Source organism: Pogona vitticeps, chromosome 2 (assembly GCF_051106095.1).
Source record: "Pogona vitticeps strain Pit_001003342236 chromosome 2, PviZW2.1, whole genome shotgun sequence".
Taxonomy (NCBI): Eukaryota; Metazoa; Chordata; class Lepidosauria; order Squamata; family Agamidae; genus Pogona; species Pogona vitticeps.
In genome coordinates, this window is record NC_135784.1 from 76,420,290 (window position 1) to 76,440,238 (window position 19,949).

General features: G+C 39.5%; 1 protein-coding gene across 1 annotated transcript in view; it reads right to left on the reverse strand.

Moving 5' to 3' along the window:
* Positions 1 to 6,435: 6,435 nt before the first annotated feature.
* The window catches only part of LOC110080622 (inter-alpha-trypsin inhibitor heavy chain H3), a 35,885-nt gene continuing 22,371 nt past the window's right edge, over positions 6,436 to 19,949 (reverse strand). The window contains exons 11-20 of the mRNA XM_078384054.1: positions 19,431 to 19,612; positions 18,541 to 18,726; positions 17,924 to 18,063; positions 15,491 to 15,665; positions 13,642 to 13,720; positions 12,211 to 12,324; positions 10,858 to 11,062; positions 9,103 to 9,272; positions 7,013 to 7,124; positions 6,436 to 6,919 (exon numbers count right to left, since the gene is read on the reverse strand). Of these exons, the coding sequence (XP_078240180.1) occupies positions 6,790 to 6,919; positions 7,013 to 7,124; positions 9,103 to 9,272; positions 10,858 to 11,062; positions 12,211 to 12,324; positions 13,642 to 13,720; positions 15,491 to 15,665; positions 17,924 to 18,063; positions 18,541 to 18,726; positions 19,431 to 19,612 (1,493 nt within the window). The 3' untranslated portion in view covers positions 6,436 to 6,789. The remainder of the gene's footprint in view (positions 6,920 to 7,012; positions 7,125 to 9,102; positions 9,273 to 10,857; positions 11,063 to 12,210; positions 12,325 to 13,641; positions 13,721 to 15,490; positions 15,666 to 17,923; positions 18,064 to 18,540; positions 18,727 to 19,430; positions 19,613 to 19,949) is intronic.

Here is a 19,949-nt window from a genome sequence, read left to right on the forward strand (position 1 = left end):
TGAAGAATTTCATTCATGTCTACCGGTTTAGTATGGAAGTAAACAAAAGGTTGAAATGTTGCAATTATGTTATTGTTTTTTATATAGAAATGATTTTATAGATCTTATTGTAACCCTACTGGTGATCATAAATTAATTGGATAGCTCAGTAGTTTAGAACAGGGGTCTCCAAACTTTTGAGCATGAGGGGTACATTGTATATTTTCAACATTTTGAGGGATGCACATATGCATGCACACACACCCTGGCCATCTGCCCACCTGCCCGTGTGTGCACACACATACACGCACACATGCACACACGCACACACGCACACGCACGCACGCGCGCACGCACACACACAAACACACACACACACACACGTGTGTGCATGGCCTGAAGGGAACGGGTTGGATAAAATGGCAAGGCAGGCTGGATGTAGCCCGCAGGCCATAGTTTGGAGAACCCTAGTTTACAGGTTGGACATTCAATTCCCCCCCCCCCCCCCCGTGCCTCCTGGGAGAAAAGCCAACCTGTGCAGTCTTGGGCAAGCTGCACAGTCCCAGGATGTCCTCAGAAGAAGGGAATGGTAAACCATTTCTGTGTATTCTCTATCTAGAAAACCCCCAAAAGAATCACCTTAAATCCCAATTGACTGGACTGCGCATGATTGGGATTATAATAGTATAATCTAGCAATAGTTTAGAATCCTGGACCTTTGATACAATAAAATCTTGTTGGCCTAACCTTAGAATTACAGTTTATAGAGTTCTAGAAGTCTGTAAAATCAATAATAAAAAAAAATGAGGTAAATACTGTATAAGTAATTGTGGTTAGCCAACTATGAAATCGCAGACCCCTGGAGTGATTTCCATTAAAAAATTTGCGTTGAATGCCCAGGATTCTAGAACGTGCCAACTCTGCAGATAAAGTTTCTTTACAGACAGGGAGGAAGCGAAAATGACTTTAAAAATTATAAATATGTGAAGACAAAACACATCTGTGCAAGGCATTCACCTCATCATAACAAGAAAGCTCCATGCCAGATATCAGCAACAATCATGTATCAGTGCAGAGGCATTTCACAAACATCCAGAATTTTCCTCCATAGAGATTAATTTGTTTCATTGAAGTGACCACTTAAATTGTTTTTCTCTATTAATAAGCTTAGAGACTAAGGAAGTGATTTTCATTAATATATTTTTACTTTTAATATCTTTGATGCTTTAAATCTGCTTTTGAATTACAACTAAAGATTATTTAATGCTACAATGCTTTAACTTTTAAATGATGTGTTGTACAAATGTATTCTTGGTCTTTTGTTCTTAAATGTGCCTTAGACTATAATCCCTTGAGGTTCAAGCATCAGTTGTTTGATCTGAAAACAGGACAAAAAAACTGCATGAAGAAAAGAATGAAACCTAGCTACAACTATTGCCAACGGTGTGCCCCAGCAAAGATAACCTGATGGAGAATTTATTCTTCTCTTGGAGAAAATGGCTTCCCAGTGGAGAATTTCAAAAAGTCATTTGCACAAAACTGTAGTAAAAACCCATGTGCTGGTAATGGGGAAGACTGTTTAGATAAAACCAACTGAACTTTGGACTAATTCAAAAGACAAAAGAAACAGTATTTGTAAACATGCAAATGACGAGGTACCAAAATCTCTGCTCTTCCAGCTGTTACCAATATTTGAGAGAGATTTGGGGGGGAGAGATATTTTGGAACATTATGATGGCACATTTTCATACTGAGTTTGCAAATTGGATAAGATTACATTTCCATACAGGTGAATTAGCTTACCTCTGTGTGGCCTGTGGGGAAAATGGTGCATGGTTAAAAAAAACCTGAGACTAAAATACATATTGAGATCCTGGAAATGAAGTTGTTGAACCACTAGAGACAACTGTTTGGGTAACTAAACAATTGCGCAGAGTATTTGCTTTAGGTGCCTAGGAAATCAAGGTGCAGTGCAAAGGGTATGTAGAATCATGCGGCAGGTTCAATAAATAATACTGCCAGCAAATAAACACCAGAGGACAAGACCTTCAGGACTCAAATAGACTTCAAATTCAAAATCCATGTACCATGCCCGTGTTCTTTCTTCAGTGAGTAAAGCAGCTGGTGGGAAAAAGCTGAAAATAAGATGTAGTCCAGCCCCTTAACCCAGTCTGTGCCCTAAAAAGGGCATACAGGGGAGTGTCTTATGCCTTTTTGAAGACCCTCCCACTTTATTTTTGTCTGAGTCCTTGCCAGTATTTGTCCCTCTCCAGTTTTCCACAAATACTTCCGCAAATGGCAACACACAAATGGTTATGGGGGGAAAAATTGGGAAAATGTTTTGAACTTTGGGGATGTTGGACTGGCCATGGAGTCTGCCAAAATGTCTCTGAGGGCTATCTGTGGCCTGTGGGATGCATTTTGTTCACACCTCAGCTGAAGAGTTGGCTTCAGCTGAGGTTCAGGGAAATGTTTTGTTTCCCGGGATCTCTAGACAGGCAGACAAATCTAAAGTCAAGTAGCCAAAGTCTCAGGGGATTTGTATTCGCGAAGGCTTTCACGGCCAGGATCTAATGGTTGTTTTTAGAGGATTCTAAGCAGAACTGCATACATACTCTTGAATGTTTCAAACAGCGCTAGCAAAACTGGATCTGAGCCATTAATACAACATTTTGTTTCAGCTTTTTTTCAGTGAAAATCTGGAAACAGATATGATCTTAATATATTCACGAAGGCTTTTATGGCCGGGATCTAATGGCTGTTGTGGGTTTTTCGGGCTCTTTGGCTGTGTTCTGAAGGTTGTTCTTCCTAACATTTCGCCAGTCTCTGTGGCCGGCATCTTCAGAGGACAGCACTCTGTGCTCTGGTGCAGTTTGTTTGGGAGTTGACTATTTATCGCTATGAGATCAGCTTTTGTCCTTTTCAGGAGATGGGTGATTATGGTGATCACTGTGTTTTTGTTGTGGGTGTATTGTTGTGATAAGGAGTAGAGATTATCTGTCACTGTGATATATGGGTGTCATTATCTGGTCTTTTGTGTGTAGTGATCACCCGTCCTTGTGGCTGGGTAGAGTTTGTTGACCTTTTGCACGTTGTATTTTTGTTGAGTTTCAAACTTTCTTTTTTTTTGTTGAAGTTCTGCTGGTGTTTGTGGATTTCAATGGCTTCCCTGTGCAGTCTAACGTAATGATTGCTGGTGTTGTCCAGTATTTCAGTATTTTAAAATAGAATTTCATGTCCAGCTTGTTTTAGGGCATGTTCAGCTACTGTCGATTTTTCTGGTTGTTTTAGTCTGCAGTGTCTCTCATGTTCTTTGATTCTGGTGTGGATGCTTCGTTTTGTGGTTCCAATATATACCTGGCCAATCTCAGGGGATTGCTGTGCTTTTTTAGGTCTTTTGGATTGGGAGTGCGGCAACAAATGTCAAGGTGAGCGCCAATGAAGAAGAAGAATGTTTGGTTCTTGTGTGTCAAGTGGCTTTAAGAGCCTGGTTGCCTATTTCCAACTAGTACAAAGGGCAACTGGCTCAGCTCAAAGAGTACAAACCCTGATCCCAGGGAATAGGATGCTGATGATCTGGCAACCTTGTTAAACAGGAAATCTCCAGAAACATTCAGCAGTAGCAGAGGGAAATAACTGAATATGTACAGAGCCCCTGTGGGAGAAATCTGAAAGCTGAGCTGCAGACTATGGGTTATCCCTTTATGTTTTTTCATGATATCCCTATGCTCACCTTGTGAATTCAATAGTAGTGCCTCCTAGTTATTTATGAAAGGCTCAGAACTTCAGGAGTGTAAAAGGAAGCAAAGTTTATCAGATGCTACTGCACTGCAATTCAAGATAGGTGAGGTTTCATTTCCCCCTTATCGAGATTAAGTACTGTATTTTTCAGTAGTAAATATCAAAGTTTGTAACAATATTTAATTAATTACTTTACATTTTGGGGATGGAAAGGATACTGATGCTGCCTGCAACAAGAAAATAAACAATGCATTGCAAATATCCTTTCAGCGATGGAAAACATTGATGTGGACAATTACATTGATGGGAAAATAATCAATGGAATAGTTAACCAAAAAGAGTCAACTAAATAAAACTCATCATCCCAAAAAGAAGATGGATTTCATGGCACATGATTTTCTTCACTTTTTTCCCTGTGTTTCTATATGTTGTTATAAAATTAATAAATATTTTTAAAAGAAAAAGAAAACAAAATATCGGTAAATTTTTCATTTTTTGGTGTACCTTAGTGTTTAATCCAAATACGGATGTTTCAATTTCTCTGCCCTAATAAATTCTGTTGAATAATATAGGTACAAATGATTTTACCTCACTTGCCCAGCACTCATCAGTGATGCCCCTTACTGTTTTGACAGTAAGTGAAACATGTTATCTAAAACAAATATTTGTTTTAGCATATTCTGTTCTCTTCAGAATATTTGAAAAGATTCCTAGTATGTCACAATCTACCCTGCTGTTTTTCAATCTCTTTACATACTACAGGTTTTTTAAAAAGGCATTTATATTCCCACCCAATTGGCCACCATGAACTCCTTGGCCTGAATCCAGATGTCCATAGTCCCAACTAGGGCGGACCCATTGAATCAACTTGAATGATGAGTTAACACTGAACATTGATTCAGTGGGTCTATGCTAGTTGAGAGTACAATTTGGGGTCATGATCATGCTGTGATGACCTTTCCAGAGTTACAGTTCAGTAACCCCACATGGCTCTGACCTGAGGAACAATCAAGCTTATCTGGAGCAAGAGTTTCTAAAAACGGACTCATGCATGAGCCTTGTGACAGCTATAAAATATATATTTAAGATTAATTTACAATGAAGGCATCACTCAAAAACATGTAGCTTGCTTCTAATTCAGTCTTTCCCCAGGGCCTGCCATCCATGGATTTCCTCTTTTTCTTCCTTCCTGGAGCTGAATCAGGGATGTGAGAAAGTACCTCAGGGAAATAATATAGGGAGGGTTCTGCTCTTCTCAGCTGTGCATATGATTGGATAAAATCATAAGTCTCCATATGCCCCTCCATTATCTCTGAATGAATGGAATAATATGAATGGACATGTGTTTAAACAAAGATGACCCTTTCTGACTGCTATTTAGCTTCAGTTGTGCTACATAGAGCAAAGATAGGGCATGACTAGATGGAAGAAGTTGGAATGATCGGGGTTGTGCTCATAAGGCTCTAATCCTTTGTACGATTGATTTTATCTTGCACTTGAGCAATGCTTATATTCACATGGGAGATTTTTTTTTCCTGTGAGAAGGATCAAAGCAGCACTTCAGATTATTCTAATTTCATCCCCTTTTGATTATTCATACCCCCTTTTGTTATGGCCATCATTCTGCAGACTGTAGTATCTTCCCCACCTCTTTTTGTTTAATTTAGTAGTACTACAACAATACATCAACCAAGCATTGTATGTATGTATGTATGTATGTATGTATGTATGTATGTATATATACTGTGTATACTGTATATATATATATATATATATATATATATATATATATATATATATATATATATATATATATATATATATATATATATATATATATATATATATATATATATATATATATATATATATATATATATATATATATACTGTACACACACACACATAGATTAGTTCTTAGTTTTTCATAGATTAGTTCTTAGTTTTCATTCATATGCTTTCCTAGAGGCATGTCTGCTTTCCAGAATTGCAAGACAGCAGCAGGGTAATAGAAACCCTGCCTGGATGCAATTCATGTATTTTCTTCCCAACAACTCAGCAATACATGAGATACAATAAGGATATACATGGGTACTCCCTTATGGCTGATATATCTCTGCATCACTTAGGAGAATATTAGGAGAAAAAATTGTGAGAAGATGAAAATATAGGAGGGGGTTTCTCTGCTGTCCCTTCTACTTTCATACCCCACTACATACGTCCCAAGGTTGTCATACAAGAGAATGCTGCCCACAGTTCTATTTGGGGGTGAATTTAGCAGTCAAATGGACTGCTGAATGGGGTAATCACGAGCACTCCCAATCACACCAAATGAGCTGTAGTCTTAGAGTTGTTCCAAAAAGGAATGGGACAGCTTGCAACAAGGGCAGGATGGATTGCTCTGAAAACACATGTGGTTGCCAGAAAATAGGGTGAACCAAAACAACACCAAAATCTAACCAAATAGTGAGATATATATCCCATCTGGTCACTCTCATATACATATTTACACAAAAATAAGTATCTCTCGGTTCTGTAAAGCTTACTTTCAGGTACATCAGGTATTAGGTATGCTGCATATTATTGCAACTTAAAATATTCTCCTGTACAATGTTTTTACAGTATAGTACTCCAAGGATTATTGCGCTTTCAACTATTGTTCAAAGACAAAATGAATTGTTAAATTGTTTAATTTAGACCATAGATGACCTATAGTTATGGAATTATGACATTTATTTCCGAAATGCAAGTTAAGCAATGCACATATATATTCATTTTTAATACATGAAGCAGATTCTTATGGGTTTCCTCTTGGCCACCAGAGGATGAATACTGCACAAGACAAGCCTCTGGTCTGATCCAGTCTGATTCCCTTCCATATTTCAGTTCTCTGATTAAAACTGAAACCTGTGGTGTTTGACAACTGACATCCCCTGAAGAATAGGTCACAATAGGCCACAGAAGTAATTTCATAGGTAGTGTGTTATTGCCATGAATATAAAATGTAGATTATCCAGCATCACATTATGAAAAATCAATTTCAGGATCAGAAATGATATATTATTTAAATCAAAATATACTGGGAACAATATAGTCTGTATGCACACCATCAAGGAGGCCTTCCCCGTTGTTGTGAATAAACCAGCAAGGGACATTGACACCATGCTGGATGTCTTCTATATACTCTTTCTGCCATCCCCTAAAACAGAAAACACAAAACAATGAACTCAAAGCAGAGCACCCTCTTCATGCAGGAAAATGAACATTCACTGAAAACGCTGATTCTTTTTACCTGGTCACTGTCAGGTATTTATTTTTTACAACCATGGTGGCATCTGGTTTCTGTGGATCTGATCCGTTGTGAACTTCAAGTATGTCAAAGTCAATTGGGTTGAAAAATTGTCCTTAAAATACAAATAACAATCAGAACAGTAATTACCAAACAGCTTCTGTTAACTGACACTCTCTTACATGTTTAGTTTCATTATGTATTCTCGTTTCATTATGCCCTAAGTTTCATTATACCTTGACAGTTTATATTCAAGCAACAGAAAAAAGACTCGTTGTCACTACTTACTTACAGACAAAGGTCAGGAGTATCTACAAGAAGAACACAAAATTCCTGTCCTTGGTTATCTTTCTTTTTCAACTCTAATCTTTTAATAACTTTCAATTGCAACCCAGTGACAGCTCACAATGGTTTCCTCCCTTTCCAGTCTCTGAGCTACCGACACATGAAGCACTAGAACTATCTCACTGACATCCTAACCCTATCCTAACATTATGTTGTGCAGACTATAATGGGCTGCTGTTCTTTAAGTCAGCGATCCCCAACCTTTTTGGGACTATGGACCAGTTGGGGTGTGTGGGTTCCGTGCGTGGGCGGGTGGGGGCACCCCCGTGCTTGCAGGTGGGAATGTCACGCTTGTGGGTGGGTGTGTCACACTCGTGGTGAGGGCAACAGACCCCTCCGCTAGCACGACACTCCCACCGTGCATTTGTGCAGGGGGGCAGAGATCCATCTCCACAGCCCATTTCCAGTAAGCCCACAGACCAGCACTGGGCCACGGACCGGGAGTTGGGGACCCCTGCTTTAAGATGTCTCCGCTTTATTGCTGGGGTGATAAACCTGTGACTTGGGAGCTTCCAGCTTACTTTTATGATATGGGCCTCACTACTATCCAACCCTCTAGGCTAGTGTTTCCCAACTTGGGGAGTTGTGACCCTCCAAGGCGGTCACAAAATGCTTTCTGGGGGTTCAGGGATGCCTTAATATGTGTTATACCCTTTGTCAAATAATTTCTTCCTTGACTGTTTGGAGTGGGATATTTAAGTATGTATGTATGAGAAACAGGCTGGAGTGGGGTGAGAAAGAATCCTCTGCTTTCTGAGAAGGGATGGCCGAGACTACAGTATTTGTTTTAACAACAACAACAAAAGAAATGCCAGCTGCTGCTTCCACAAGAAAGAGACTTCAACTATGCTGTGTCACTTCAGGAGAGCCCAAAGAAGGGGAGGAATGCATAAAACAAATCCCCAGGAGGGGGACACAAAAACAAATGTCCTGCTTCTTTTGCAGTGGGTGCAAAGAAAGCTTTATGCTGGTTTATGGGGGGGGGAATCCTCCCTGTGTGGAGGTTTTACCTCCTCCCTGAGTAACATGATGTCCTTCTGCCCCCTGGTTCCTTGCTGAAGTGCTTTGCCTTCTCTTCTCCCTACCTTTAACCTCCCCCAGGCTCTTCCCTTCCCAGGTTTGAAGAGTAAGCAGCAGGAGCAATAGGAAAGCAAGCAACAGCAGCAGCAATGGTGGTGCTGCCCAGTTGGAGAACTATAGCAACAGCCTATTAATGCAAACATGGCGGGGAGGGTGGTTGCAGGTTATAAAAGGAGGCAGTTATAAAAGGGGGTTGGAACTCAAGCAAAGTTTGGGAAACAGTGCTCTAGACACTGTAGGCCCATTTGTACTTTCTGCATTTATCCTATGAGATGCCTTTCTCTTCCACGTACGTGAGTGTACAAATGTCTGAGAGGCAGACAGATACAGAAGGACTGCAGAAAAAGGAAGTTTTACAACCCTGTAATGGAATAAATCCCAGCCACTTCTGGCTCTGCCTATCATTGGCTGGCACTCTTTGACAACTTTTCCTGTGGCCAACAATCCTTGGCCAGTTGTGGTAGATCAACGCCACTCATTAACCAGATGCTAGTACCATTCCTGGGCCTATGCAAAATCAAATTCCCCAAATGCAAATGTAAACTGACAATAGCATTCTGGCCTGTCTTCAAGATGTTGCTAACTTGGAAGAGGCACGACCAAAACAATCTTTGTATCAGATACTTGATAGATTTTGATAGTACAGTATTTTTTTTGTAAATTGTTACCCAACAAGCCGTGGGTTTGGTTAGACAGTCTGTGACTATCCAATGTGTAAAATCCTAAGAAATCTTGGTGTACGGGATGTTTCTTCCATGTATGCAGAACAACAACAAATCTTGCACCGTCGTCCATTGAAATCTCCAGGCTCTTTTTTGGTTTGATTATCAGAGTCAGACTAGATGGAAAGAAAGAAAGAAAGAGAAAAAGAGAAATGCACTATTTACTGACAGACTCAAGTTGAAGAAATCGGGAAAACAGTTTGGAAAGTGTTTTAAAAGGATGCCTGTGCTCTCAATGGATACCCAGTGTGCTGTAGTGGACAGAGTAGTGGACTAGGACTCAGGAGACCTGAGTTCGATTCCTTAGCTGTGGCATGGAAATTCACGGGAGGGGGTGGAACTGGTTAAACCACTCTTTAAATACCCCACTTACCTAGATAACTCTATTAGGGTGTCTATAAGTCAGTTCTGACCTGGCAGCACATAACAATAACATGCTCTAAATAAATCCTTAGAGTCAAGTCCGGTTTCAATTCCTATCAAGTTCATTCATTCTTACAGTGTTGCTGATGACTCATTAAGCAAGTTAGAGAAAGACCTCTCCTCTCATCCAGGGATTTGTGTTCTTTTAACAAATGTGTGAAAATGGACTGATCAAGGCTATGTGTGCTAGTTGGTATATAATATTATTGGAAAAATAATATATAGTGGCCAAAATCCTGCTAGTAACAGCTGCAGCTATAATGCAAACAGTGTGACGTTGGCAGTGAATTGCTGCAAGTTAAGAAGTCAACGCAGTTCGAAAGCATGTAAGAATGCGAGTAGATAAATAGGTACCACCTTGGTGGGAAGGTATTGGTGTTCTGTGTCTAATCGCGCTGGCCATGTGACCACGGAGGATTGTCTGCGGACAAAACACTAGCTCTATGGCTTGGAAAGAGGGATGAGCACCAAACCCAGAGTCGGACACGACTGGACTAAATGTCAAGGGAAATCTTTACCTTTACCTAAGGAATCAACATAGACTTAGTGCTGACTCTGTAACTTGCATCAGTTTGCTGCCACAAATTGTGTCTTTTGCATTATGATGGCATAAAAGGACAGCGGGACTTTAGCCCACAGTATCAGCAGTTTGTTGAACTTTATAGATAACTGTTGTTGTTACATGCTGTCAAGTTACATCTGGCTTATGGCAACCTCCAAGAGTCACCTCCAAAATGTTCTGTGCTCAACAACTCTGTTCAACTCTTGCAAACCCAAGGCTGTGACTTCCTTTATGAAGTCAATCCACCTCATATTTGCTCTTCTTTTCCTGCTGCTTCCTATGTTTCCTAGCATCATTGTCTTTTCCAATGAGTTTGTATTCTCATGAGATGCTCAAAGTATATTTAAAAAATAGCCTTTGAACTGCAGAGCTGGAAGGGACCCTATGGATCATCGAGTCCAGCCACCCTCAAGAAGGCAAAGGGAGGAATCGATTGATGGACTCATTATCATCATTTTTTTTCAGAGAAAATTTAGGCTTAACTTGGTCTAGGACCCACTTTCTTCATTTTTCTTGTGGTCCAGGGGTGTTTGCAAAAATTACAGATAACATGGAATGGTATTTCTCATTTTATACATTCATGTATACATTGGATTTCCGAAATTTCCAATAAAATTGAATAGCATTCTTCATCCAAAATAGATTGCAGTTCTCTTGGATGTTTTACTCTATATTTCATCAGATGCTAACACATTTTTACAACATAAAGAGTTTACCTCGGTTGCCGTAAGGTAATTTTATCCATCCAGTTGAATACAATCTGTTTTACACCCTGCTGAAGGATGATTTCTTGAGTGGTTATTTTAATTCTTAAATCCCGGTGTATATTTATAATCGCAAGTTTTCCAAAGTATGTATTGTGTTGTATTGCATCATTGTCGCTTTTCTTATCACCAATAAGCTGCCCATTGATTACAATGCCTAAAGGCAAATGAAGGTAAGTGATAACATAATTATTGCAAGTGATTTTTTCTTCTTCTAAAAACCCTGTCCCCAACATATCAAATGACAATTCTATTAGGACACAGAAGTCATGGGGTCAAATTATATTTTCTGGTATACTGTTATTTGTTCTCACTCTGTCTGTGCTCACTCCTGTCGTCTGAAGATGCCGGCCACAGAGACTGGCGAAACGTTAGGAAGAATAACCTTCAGAACATGGCTTAAGAGCCCGAAAAGCCTACAACAACCATCGGATCCTGGCCATGAAAGCCTTCAAGAATACAATGTACAATTGTTGGGAATTTCAAAATACTTTAAAAATAACCTGGGGATTTGTGAATGTATTTTATTTCATGAGCCATTAATAGTTTTGATATTGAATGAACCATATTTTATGAAAAACAACATAGAATACAAGAAAAATGATAGAGATAGAAAAATATTAGAAGTAACGTCCTTTGTTAATTTTTTTTTTTAGTTTGGTACCGAAAATATTTCTGTGGTTCCTTTAAGACTAATGGATTTTATTTGATATAAGCATTCATGGACTATAGCTCATGTCTTCAGATGCATAGAGCTACCTCACCTTTGTTTTACTTCAGCCTCATAGCAGAAAACTCAGTGAAAATATCAACTCAGAGCATGGACACCAAAACCCCCAGAAATTACAAACATTACAAATAATGAGAAGAAGGGTTGAAATCAAGAGAACGTATCCAAAATCCCATTACAGGGTCTATTATTCACATAAATTATTGTTGTTTTTTTAAATTTGGGTGCCCTATGATCGAAAGAGAAGCATGTATATTTTTAAACTGACATGAATGAGATATGTGTTTATTTCGATTCAGCAAGATATTTCTTATACAGTACCTCTCGGGTACAGCTTGAGACTTGCAGTCACAGTTTCTTGAACACTTATCGGAGAGGGACAGTCTATGTTGATACAACAGCCTCCTCATCTTCAAACTATCACTTTTGTTTGTTGAAAGTGACAGTGGAGATTTAGGGACAAGTACTGTATACGGGTTTTTCATTGCATTGCTCTCCACATTCCTTTAGAACAACCAAATAGGGCTTATTTCTACTTAAAATCAACAGTCCCACATTAAAAGGGAAACACTCACCTGCAATTGGGTCTCTTATTAAATTTAGCACAGTTCCTGGGGCTTCATTAATATTGAAACAAAGGGCATCTTCTTTATTAGGCACTGCTATAATGAAGTGTGGATCCCCATCAACTGCAAGGAAGGATTCAGAGAAATAAAATGCTTGCATTTCTTGATATCTAGATGAATATGGAACCAGTAAGCCTGGGTACAGAAAGCTGTGACTATGGGACAACAGAACCTGCTTGTTGAAGATTCTGGTTCATGGTTTTGGTTTTATTTCAGGACCTGAGGAGCTTGTTCAAGATAACAGTGGTGTGATACTACTGGTTTTAGTTGTAATCCAGCATTGCTGATTTGAAAACTGCAAATATTTAATGTATGAGGAACAGCAGCAGGAGGGGATGATCCCATTGGTTCCATATTCCTATTGCCTAATTTCCTCAAGGCACTTCCCTATAGTCCTATTGTAATTCACAAAACATGAGGGAGGGTCTTCTCTGTTGCTGCTCCCACACACTGGAACTCCCTCCCATAGGAGGCCCGGCTGGCTCCATCTTTGCTGTCCTTCTGAAAGCAGCCGAAGACCTTTCTCTTCAGGCAGGCCTTCCCTAAGTGACTGCTCTGCCTTAGTAGGGTTTTTTAATTAATGGTTGTACCTCACTGCTTTGAATGCATTTTGGTATTCCTTATGTTTTTAGTATAGCATATGTCTGATCTTTTTTTAGTTTTTGTATACTCACTATTAGCTTTAAACACTGTCTTTTAATAATGTAAGCCACCTTGGGTCCTTTTTAAGAAGAAAAGCAGGATTAAACTATTTTAAATAAACAAAATTAATTGATTTCTGAGGGCCAGCCTGAACTAAACCTGGATCACAGTTACTTTCTTGCTCTCTTATCTGTCCACATCTAAGTAATACAATATATAAAGCACGTGTCTTTTTTTGTAAAGCAAATAATGTCTTTGGGGGCCAAAGAAAATCTTTGTAGGCGATTTCTGAATGGGAAAAATGTTATGAGGGGATGCTTAAAGTCATCTTCTCCCCATGGTCTTCACAGCTGCTTTTTCTGAAGATGTGAATAATTAACTATAAGATTTCATTTTAAAAAAAAGTATGCTTAATGTAAGATGATCTTCAGAGATGTGGAAACCACACATAGCCATCCCAGACTTCATAAGGACCCACCCCCTCCTGAGACTCTCATCTGTCCACCCTCCAGTTTTCCCCCTACAAAACTGTATTAGTTTGGTTTTTACAGAAAAGCTCCCTTGTCTTCTCTAGTGGCAAAAAAAATTCCTAAACTTCTGAAGGTAGGTACCCTTAAAGCTTCACTGATGTTTATCAGAGATAGTGAAGATCTTTCTAGCTGTTGAAATTAATCCCAGCCTTAGGAAGAAAGCTAAGGGACTTTCAGTCTTCTGTGTAAATTTCAAAAAGAAACTCACCACTAGAATAATAATAAGGAGTTGACGGAGCAGCATAAGTAGTGGGGAATGATTGCCGTCTTGCTATTTGGGAAAAAAGAAAATGTGGTTACAGTTCTTCCTTTCTCCACTCATCCCACATATTTGCCATTATCACTGTGTCAAATACTTGTCCTATTATGATTGCCATACATCTTATTCCTCTTATATGTAGATAGAATATTCATGGGTACATTATGATAATACAGCAGTTGGCAGCTGCAAAGGCATGAGAACCAAGAGTTAAATGAACCTCCAAATTCCCTCAAGAAAGCTGCACAATGCCCCCAACCTCAAAACAAAACAAACCGAGGAAGTCATGGCGGCGATTCAGTTTTACTATATTCTTCCTATGGTCTATTGGCTGCCATCATGGAGGCCACAGGATGGGCTCTTGGTCTCAGCAGTCAAACTGAGGATGTTGACTATGAAAGGCAAAATCCAATTTTGGATCTCTCCCCTCTGCTCTCACAGAAAGGTCTGCAGTTTTCTCCTCTCCTGAGGGTTTAGCTCCAATATCATGGAGGTGAAATGCAAAAGAACAGTGGGCAAGGCATGAGCAGGCTGGCAGAGGCCCTAAGGTCAGAGCTCTCCTATGAGGCTAACATGTGAAATATGCAGAACAGCCCTGGCGCTAGTCTACAGGAGTCCTTTCCACTACGAGAAATTAGAGGGAAGTAAACAAAGTAAACAAAACAATAACAACAAAAACTGCAAAAACTAAACCAGAGGAAAAGCAGTGCATGCCACTCTTTCCTGTCTTCTACCCAGCAGGCAGAAGCCCAAGACAGCTTGGGGGGGGGGTGCCAGGCACTCTAGTCCTGGATGCTGCTGCTGTCCATAGGTTTCTGCTGTTAGATTACAATCCGAGAACGATGTGTGAAGTGTTCAAAATAAATTCATTCATTCATGCATTTAAATTGCATCCTGCTCCCATTAGTGCTGAGGCACTAACTCTGGGCAATTAAAGTGAGTCAATAAAACTAAGCATTTGTCCCCAAAAAAATAAAAATGGAAAATTATAATTAGTATTGACCTTACCTTCAGCTGTTTTCAAGCACATTCAAAAAAAATTAAAAGAAACAAAAATTAATATTCACACCATTTTAGTCTAACTATAAGATACTTTAACAACAGAATTATCTCAACATCTGCAAAATAAAAACTGTGCATTAGTTTAGTCATGCCTCTCTAGGCAAAAAAAGTTGATTCTAAAAACCCTTTCAAGCAAAGCATTTATTCCTGTTCAGTGCTTTTGACTCTGACAATCATATCCATGTGGTCACATGAAGGTTTTTACACAATGGATCCCTTTTACTTTCTTGGTGATTCAAGGTATACAGTGATATTGCAAACTGGTATCCCCAAGCAACTGTTTCCTTCACCTTTACTAAACCACTCACTTCCCCCTCTACTAATCTATATTATTCATTTCATTCTGCAGAGTTCTGGATTTCAGGAACAGCTTCCAGTTATAATGTTATAGCAATATTAATTTAGCTGTTATGTCAGGGAAAGGAGAACAGAGAGCTGGAATCTTCAGAATCTATGTGCTGATCTTTCTATTCACATGAGCTTATGCCAATCTATTCAAATCTAAAGCAAAAATACCAGAATGATCTAGAGCAACCCCAGAATGTTTGGGGACAACACATCAGTATGAACAAGCCCAATTTACCTTGTGGACAGCTTCCTTCCTAATCTGAAGCCCCTTATTCCTAGCCCACAGGACTGCTTCTAATAATCATTTCATCCCCATGGCAAGCCTGCATATTTCTCCACAACAAAGTTACTGAAAGCAAGATTAGTTCATGTCCTTAGATAAGTGTTATTTCTTTAGGAAATCTGTACCTTCCAGTGGCTTGTCAGCAATTGCTTCCTTCTCCTCATTGTCTTCTGGTTTTGTGACCACCATTGATGTCAAAGGTGTCACAAACTTATATTTCAGAGACATTTCCAGGGCTTCAGCTGTAAGATTGTCTTTTTCATCTCCCTTTGCTATCATACTAAATGGAAGGATATCATGGACATATATAGGTATTGGCTTTAAAGCAATAAAAACCAAATGACTTATGGTGCAGTAGTTAAACAGCATTACAGTCGTGTCCCGCTTAACGATTACCCCACATTACGGCGAATCCGCTTCACGGCGATGTTTTTGCAATCGCAATTGCAATCGCAAAACAATGTTTTAAATGGTTTTTTTGGTTTTGTTTTTTTGCTTTGCGAAGATTGGTGCCCTGCTTCGGGAACCGATTCTTCGCATTACAACGATAAAAACAGCTGATGTCAGGTTTTCAAAATGGCCACCAGGTGCTCAAAATGGCTCCCCGCTGTGCTTAGGGACAGATTCCTTGCTATACAGGCACTGAAAATGGCCACCTTATGGAGGATCTTCACTGGATGGTGAGTTTTTAGCCCATTGGAACACATTAACCCGGTTTTAATGCGTTTCAATTGGTTTTTTATTTTCGCTTTATGATGTTTTCGCTCTACAGCGATTTCGCTGGAACGAATTAATGTTGTTAAGCGAGGCACCACTGTACTGCACTCAAGCCTCTGCTCAAAACCTGAGTTCAGTCCTGATGGATACATGTAGTAGGGTCAAGGTTGACTCAGCCTTCCATCCTTCTGTCCAAACGGCAAGGATGGTAAAATGAGAACCCAGCTCCCTAGGAGGCAAAGTGTTCCTTGTATAATTATGTCGTAAACCGCCCAGAGAGCACTCTAGCACTATGGGGCAGCATATAAGTAAAAATATACAGTGGTGCCTCAACTTAGGAACTTAATCCGTTCCAGAAGATGGTCATAACTCGAAATGGTCGTAAGTCAAAGCACCATTTCCCATATGAATGCACTAAAAAGCGATTAATCTGTTCCGGCTGAAAAAAAATCACCAACCCCCCCCCCCACTGCAAGACCAATCGGAAACACCATTAATCCGTTCCAGCCGAAGGGGGGGGGAACTAAAAAGCAAGCAGAGACTGCAAGACCCATCGGAAATGCAAAAAAACCTCACAACAACCAAAAAGCAAACAGAGACTGCAAGACCCATCCGCAGATAATATGGAGAAGTGCTTAATTCACAGCTGATCAGGCTACAAGGAGTTGTTTGCCGTTTGGACAAGAGGAACATGCTAAATGGCACATTGCTTCTCTCCCCAACTCAATAGACTCTTTGTAGCCCAATCCACCCCACAGCCAAAACTGGCCAGTCTGGAAAGGCCCAATGGGTGTGCCAAAAAAGAATACATACCCTACTGCTGGACCAGAAAGATCTGGAACAGCTCTTAAAGGGGAAAGATAGTTCATTCTAAATACTGTACAAACACTTGCAGATGAGGTATTTATTTTTGATCAAAGCTGTACCATCAGTGCAGATAGACCCAAGGACTAACTATCCACTGAACAGAGAAAGAATTCCTGCAAGAACCTTTGTTTATTCATTCCTGCCAGGGAAAAAAACCACACTTGGCTTCAACTACCCCTTGCCCTGGGACTGCAGATCTGAAGCAAAGCACTTTCTGACTTATGCTATTAACCACAAAATTGCTGTCTTATGTAGGCAAGTGAATTTGGGAAAATGTGCATTGTACATGTTCTCAATGGGACGAGAAAATATCAGCATATTTCCCCCACTCTGGCTGCCTTGCATTGGCTGCCCTTTTGTTTCCATATTGATTTCAAAGTGTTAATGATGACATATAAAGCCCTAAACAGTTTAGGACCTTGATATCTAGCGGAACGCTTAGATCTACTTGAATCACTCGTTCTAGCCAGGAAGGGCGGCTGAGGGGCCTAACGCTGAGGGAGGCCCAGAGAGAAAGAACAAGAAGCCGGGCCTTCTTGGCAGTGGCCCCTAGCCTTTCGAACAGTCTCCCTTCAGAGATCTGTCTGGCTCCCTTGCTGGGTGTTTTTAAGAGCCAACTTAAAACCTGGCTCTTTAGGCAGGCTTTCCCTCCTGTCATCGCTTGATTATTTTTATCTTTTCCCCATCCTGAATGATGTTATTATTGTTGTTCTTTATTTTATTATATTGCTTTTATGCTATTTTTTTATTGTTAGCCACCCAGAGTAGACTTGAGTCTAAATGGGCTGGGTATAAATTTAATAAATACTGTAAATAAATAAATAAAATACCATTGGAACCTGTTCAAATATGTTATTTTGGGGGAAAAAAGCTCACCTAAAAAGCAGGGTATATACACTAGAAGAGTACATTAATATTTCAAGAAATTAATTATCTGAAAAGCTACTTCCTTACCGTTTGTCTAGAAGCTGCTGAACGGTGAGATAAGCCCAAAGTCTCTCAATATAGTCTCCAAATATATATTGCTGTTCTTCAAAAGCTTTGGCTGTTTCCTCTACATCTGCTTGTTCAGTGAAAGTCAGATCCTGAACTGCCTGGCAAAAAGAATATACAAGCATTTGCAAACTATCATATTTCTTCAGGACACAAATAACTGCATAGGACAGGAATGTAAATTCCCTACTTGGGTAGATAAAGTCTTTCTTCATGTGATCCCACATGATTTAGGAGGACTGTTATCCATTATTAGAAGACCACAATGGACTTTAGTTTAAGTATTGTAGCTATGTTGCTTCCATGACCTCTAAGTTGCTCATTGACTAATTTTATGATTGAAGTTAAATAGAGATTCCTTAGATCAGGGCACAACTTACAATTCTCTTCAAGTTTTTCAAAGTGGCAGGTGTGTCACTTCCTCAGTCTACAGTATATAAATTTTTAGTAAAACTCATAGAATTGCTATTGTTGAAATCATCTTCAATATTTTCCTGTCGCATCCACTTTGGAATTTTCTTCCTTTCAGATACTTTGCACTATATATTTTAGGGCTGTCAAATCTGACTGATACTTACCCCTTGAGCTTTCACTTCTGCAACAATGCTGTTCAGGTCATTGTCTGTAATTCGTCCAGCAACGACGATTTCAGAACCGTCATAGTAATGTTTAAAATTATTTTGAGTCAAGTCAGAGATGGCATTTTCAGAGTATTCTAATTCAATTTCAGTAAGCAAGGGATTTGCTACTTCATCATAGAAACCCTAGAAACAAAGCATTTATAAGAACAAGAGCGGCAAAAGAAAACAGTGCAAAACTCAGTGAATGAGACATTACTTTTAAGCTTTTCTGCTGTGCTCCATATTAGTTTTTTTGCACCTGGATCCATATTTCCCTTCCAAAGGACCTGCCTTTTACCGCTTCTTCCTGGACAGAGAAGCCACCTCACCAGGTTAGCTCTGGTAATGGCTGAACCCTCCCAGAAGTCCTACAAAATTTCATAGATCTCTTAGGGGGGAAAAAATCAGAAGCCTTTGTTCATCACAGCTGCCATTTATCAGTGAATTCCAGAATGAAACTGAACAATCGCAGATCTAAATCTTTCCACTGCTGCAATCATTTCATCAGTTATAGCCAGTTATTGCCCAGAACACCCGGATTGCTTGTGAAGAGCAGGAATAGGCAAAGGCTGTTGTCTGTTCTTCTGAGGGTTGTTTGAATGATGGCTTGGTGACAGCCAGAGAAAACCTGCTCCAGAGCAAACAGGTATTACAAAGAACACAGGCAGACAGAGAGCAGGAGGAAGAGCGGGGGACAATTGCAGAACATATCTGAACCTTTTTATTCCCCCATCTCATGTCCAAGGAAGGATGACAGCAACATGGGGTGATGCTAGTGGTTTCTTCTCCTAGAAATATTTCATCCTAAATACCAGAATGAATACTACCATTCCACAGGATTATTCTACCTGTAACTGTAGGGCTGCATCAGAGTCTTCATAGATGCGACGAGCCACTCCATTGTTCTCTTTTGATAACTCTTCCAAAAATCCATAGTTCATATTATAACCAAACCCAAGATTGTACAAAGGGTATTTTCCCTCAGTTGCATTTTTTACATTCTCCCGAATCCTGTTTGGGTCATAGACACCTGAATGAAATAAAACATACAAAATACTTAAGCTTTACTGTTGATGTTAACACAAACAGGAAAATAGTATTATATGAAAACATTTCAAATATTTTAAACTGGTAACGATACTTTCAAAATGCAAAGTACCATCACTGCAGGTGAAAATGCTTCAAAAATAAAACTATGAAGGTTTTTTTTTCCTTCCAGACAACCACAAAAGAGTTATTCTTTATCTCTACTGGAAATGACAAAATGAGAATAGAAGTCATTTGCATTAAAACACAGAAAAAACATCTTGCACAGATTGTCCTGGTTGTGAGATTTAGGGACTATATCTTTGGAACCCTGTGGCACA